The following is a 5,149-nucleotide window of genomic DNA, read 5'->3' on the forward strand; positions in this document are numbered from 1 at the left end:
AAACTCTTTTGACTGGTGAAAGTATTTCCGAGCGCACCCAATTTTAAATGCAAAGAATCAATATCTACAAAATAAAAATGAGAGAGATCTCAAAACCTAACCTAATGTACTCTTTAAAGCACAAAGAAAGGGCAAAGTAATTAAAATGTTTTAGAGCTAAATATTTACACTCCTTAAGTGGATTAGAGAATTTTATACAACTTCAAATTAACTTGATTTCTCCTTTATTTATATATGTAATAATGATAATAAGAAGAAGAAAAAAATCAAAACATGATTTAATAGTGTATGTCAAGAAAATGACTTTAAATCTTATCAATATTACAAAACATGTTAGTAAAATGATTTTTGCACTTACTTATAACGAGATTGGACGTAATGAATGGTATAATAATGTCTAAATATAGTGAGTGACATAATAAACATAACAAATAACAAATTTTCTGAATAACATAATAAACTGAACAAATAATAAACGTGGTTATAAACTCTAACACATTATTATGATATTATGTCAAAAAATAAATTTGAAACTGAATAATATTTATAAAACTAATTTGTAAGAAAATACTTGCATTCATTTATATGGTATAAACTTCTTGTTTTGTATGTAGTTAATGTAGAATATTTGTGCAACTTTTAAGATGTAGTTGATATATACTTGACATATGTGATGCAAAAAGAGGTAATAACCTTGAACATAAATGATAATGATATATGTATTAATTATTAGAGATGAGTAGCAAAGGTTGAGAGCATGAATCGCTTCCATGACTTAGTGAATTATTATTATATAAGAACAGATATATACTATACTTTTTTTACTTGGCAGATATATATTCTTTGCATGTTATTTGAGGTGGAGGAAGATGCCCAGTGGCACCGATATTGTAAAATTATTACTCCTTTTATCTTTTCCTTTTTCTAATGGGATGCGCTTATGCGGAGTCAAGACACTATGCTCCTTTCCTATAAAGCTCATTTTGACCATTCCTTCATTCATTTTAAAACAACACAGCTTCACAAAATCTATTTACTTTCACAATTTGTTTTTATAGGATATATAAATATAAATTTATGAACAATCAATCAATAATAATTTGTTATAAGTGGGAGTATATGTATAAAATTAAAGCAAACTGTGTTAGTTATATATATGTTGGAATCGGGATAGAGAGAAAGTCCACTGCCACCACCATATTTAACCCTTTCTCACTCTTTTTTGTCTCTTTTTCAAGATTCGCCATAAACACTGGGCATAAGAATATATCGAGTAATTAGTTTAGTTACTCACAATCAATGTACCTGCAAAAATAATTAATTCTATTGATTTAACGTGTAGAATCACTTGTCAAATTTTATAGAAATTAAGCCTATACGTGTGTAATATTCTTCAACAGAAAATTTACGTGACAGTTTTAGCATACACACAATTCATTCATATTGCACAAAACACAACTTCATGAAAACGCCCCTTCAGATATTCATATTCCAAATCCAATAATCTCAATATATATCTTACGTAACTAAGGAGTTCATAATCAATTATTAGAGATCAAAAAAGGAATTTTCAACCATCTGGGGTTTTGTGGGGTTTTCCTTTTATCCAAAGACGCGCATGATCGAGGAAAACTCCACTGTGTTGTTCGCATGCTAGCTACTTCAGAGAAAGAAGCATCTTCAGATATAAGAGAGGATCTACAACTATGGATTGGACCCCACGAAGAGACAACATTACCAACATTTATACAGGTGCACCGCACCCTACCGGTACGGAAGATTTCACAAAGCCTGTGCCTAAGTCAAAAATAATACAGCATATATATAGTCAAACATGCCTCATTCTCTAATTTTATTACTATTTTTAACTCATTATTTTTAAATATATATTATGTAATAGAAAGATAACAATAATTTTTCATAATTTCTAAATAAATTTCAACATCTATGAAATATCTTGTTCTTGAGAATGAAAAATTGACTCTTTTAGTTTGTTTTGATGTATTAGAAATTGTAACATTGAAAAGTAAATGTAACAAGCATTAATTACTGCTTCAAGTTTGCAACAGTGGTCACATAACAGTAATTAGCGAACAATGTAGTGGGCATAAGGTGAGCTTTCATTGATATAACTAACTCGTGGATCACTGTTAAGTAGTATTTGGGCGATGATAGTAACACGTTACTCGTATTGTAGCGAGTAACAAAAGATTATACATATAGTAAGTAAACCCTTTTTCTTTTGTGAAACCAAACAAAACTAAAAAAAAAAAAAAATATGTGAAATGGCATGTAGTGTCATCGGAGGTAGGTCAGTGGTGACGTTTAATTTAACTTTCTCTATAGTGCTAGATTATGTGGCGGCTTATCTCTAGCGAGTTGCGGCGGCCGCGGCCATGGGCGGCGAAGAAGAAGCGATAACAGAAGCAAGAGCAACATCGACATGCGCGTCGTCGTAGAGGAAGTTGTGAAGAATCCTTCGGCTTTTGGATAGAACGAGTTCCTCCCACGCCTGCTCTGCTTCTTGGGGAGTGCTCCTGAGGAAAACTTCGGTGGCGTCGAGGCGGTGCATGTTCCGTTTGAAAATGGCGTGGAGGCGGTGGATCTTGTGTAGCTGTCGGGTGGCGAGGTTGCAGTTGTTGATTTTGATGGAGGCAATGGCAGCCTGGAGGAGCTTCTCCTTGGTCCTCTCGTCGGCTCCGTCGGCTTCGGCCTGGAAAAAGGAATGAAACTCGGGGACGCCAATGGCCTTTCGAATGCCCAGGGTGTAGTCGCGGTTGTGGTATTGGAAAAATGGTCTAACCTCGTCGACCTGGCCGGCGCGGATCATGCGATCCACACGTGCGGAGAGCGAGGAGTGGAGGACCGGGAGGGAGACGTCGACCCAGAGGAACAAACAGTGGTAGCGCAAGCGAAAGTCAGGGTAGTGGTTGACCAAGGCGTCGAGGAAAGAGTTAGAGCCACCCGCAATGATGGGCAAGCCGTCGCGTTTCAAAATGGAGCCGACGGCGAGGGTGGCGTGGTGGCAAAAATCGTCGGCAGTGAAATCAATGTTGGGTTGGACAGTGCCTAGGAGATGGTGTGGGACCCCTCGGCACTCGTCTTCTGTGACTTTGTTGGTGGTGATGTCGAGACCTTCGTACACTTGCATTTTGTCGGAGTTGACTATCTCCGCTGGTGGGAAGTGTGTGGCAAGGTCTATGCCAAGCTTTGACTTTCCTGTCCCCGTCGCTCCCATTATGACCACAACCTTTTCTTTGCTGCGCTGCCTGAACAGCGACAGCGGAGACATCGTCAGTCCCGGGTTGATACTCGCCACCGCCTTGCACACCGCTGAAACCGATACCATGTTCATGTTTTGTCTCTCTTCTCTAAACCTGCCAAGTTGACCAAACATTTTTTATTCACTCTTGTTATCCTTTGCACCACCACAACCAGCTCATAACGGATTACTTTAATTAATCTCAACCCAATCATCATTTTTAAACTCCAAACAAAGAATCTAGCGAGCGGGGCAATGGATCAAATGCCCGAGTAAGAAAAAAAAAAAAAGAGTTTGGTCTGCAAGCAATGTCATTCATATGAAATGGAGGAAATTTATTTCATGGACAGACAATTAACGATGCTAGATTTTGAGGCAGGGGACAAGCATATCTAAATTAAGCAGAGTGAGAAAGATTAAAATTTTAGAATTTGATGGAGCAGGCAGCGTATTTATTGATAGATATGGTGCGGACGTACCTTGAATATTAATTGTAAATTCTGGCTGTGGCTTGCTTGCTGGGTATGCTTTCTTGGCACACGGCACACTGACAGAACGGAAGAGGATATTAGATTAATTAAGTTTAGAAAAGAGAAGATGTTGTGGGAAAGAGTGCATGAGTACGATGATTCTTTTTTTCCTTTTTTTCTTTTTTCGGTTGTTTTGACAATTAATCAAGACATGAGGGAGAGGGGAGGTTGTTGAATTGAAAAGGGAGAGGAGAAGAAAATGGAGGCTTTCTGAACCAAGTCTATGACTTTATGCTATGGAAAATGCAGGTTACTCTGCTATATTTATACCACACACAGTCACGTCATAATCGAAAAGAATACAGTATTTTTTGTTTTTATATTAATTTATTCTTTCAAACAACTCATATTTTTTAATCTATTTTTCTCATGGTTTCTTTCTTTTCATTTTTTTCCTCAATTTTCTTTCTATATATAGCAATACAACATTAACGCATCGTTTGAAAATAATAAGAGAAGAAGAAAAAATAAAGAAAAATTGAACCTACAAATTTAATAGCTCTGGTATAATGAAATTTGGAAAGAAATATTTTTATATTTATAATGCAGTTTATACTGAAACTTGAAACATGGTATGATCGTACAAAGGTAAGTGTTTTTAATAGATGTGGCCTTCTTTTTATTCTTTGTTACGGGGAATTCATATCAAGACGTGACCTACTCATGATTTAATCCATGTACCATGATTCAAATTTACCCTCAGTCATTAGAGATGATTTTTGAAAGCAACGTCAAATAAATTTATTAAAAACTATTAAGTTATGGATGAGAATCATTGAAAAAATAATAATTGAGCCTAAAAAATTGCTATTTCAAATAACTTTTTTACAATAAATAGTTGTGTTTAATGAATTTTTTTTTTAATGTGAATACTTTTAGGCTGCCCGCGAATAAAAAGCTATTGTTGATATAACTTTTAATATAATTATTATGCAAATCAACCAAATTAGCATATATGATGATTGTAGTTGAGTATCAACGTAAAATTTGTTTACATGTGTTCTAATGGGTTATAAACTAGAGAAATAATAATAATAATTTGATTTAAAGTTAATAATACTTCAGAAAATTCAAATTTATAAACATTTAGATTATATATATCTCTAATCTTCTGAAAAATAAGAACATGACTGAAGATTATACAGAATTTATTATCTTTTGTTAAAATATCATCGTAAGATTATTGGAGACTTATCTATAATCTTTAACCAAATTAAAATCGTTCATAAAAACTTGAGTCTGAATATTAAATTCTTGAGTTAAAATATTATCTTCAAACTCTCAAAACGGTCCAAATCGTTTGGATCTTCCTATGTGTACAGATAAGTTATCTGTCTTCTCAAGTTTCGAATTCAAC

The 5,149-nt window shown here is 34.7% G+C and overlaps 1 protein-coding gene across 1 annotated transcript; it reads right to left on the reverse strand.

The window, feature by feature from the left end:
- Positions 1-2,118: 2,118 nt before the first annotated feature.
- Positions 2,119-4,190, reverse strand: LOC106768196 (adenylate isopentenyltransferase 5, chloroplastic). Its single transcript, XM_014653194.2, has 2 exons — positions 3,742-4,190; positions 2,119-3,377 (listed from the first exon to the last, which is right to left on the reverse strand). The coding sequence occupies exon 2, from the start codon at positions 3,353-3,355 to the stop codon at positions 2,372-2,374; it is 984 nt and encodes a 327-aa protein (XP_014508680.1). The 5' UTR covers positions 3,356-3,377; positions 3,742-4,190; the 3' UTR covers positions 2,119-2,371.
- Between the last annotated feature and the right edge of the window lie 959 nt (positions 4,191-5,149).

Source organism: Vigna radiata, chromosome 7 (assembly GCF_000741045.1).
Source record: "Vigna radiata var. radiata cultivar VC1973A chromosome 7, Vradiata_ver6, whole genome shotgun sequence".
Classification (NCBI taxonomy): domain Eukaryota; kingdom Viridiplantae; phylum Streptophyta; class Magnoliopsida; order Fabales; family Fabaceae; genus Vigna; species Vigna radiata.

Coding starts and splice junctions, on each gene's coding strand:
- LOC106768196 (XM_014653194.2), bottom strand. CDS start 3,355: ATGAACATGGTATCGGTTTCAGCGGTGTGCAAGGCGGTGGCGAGTATC.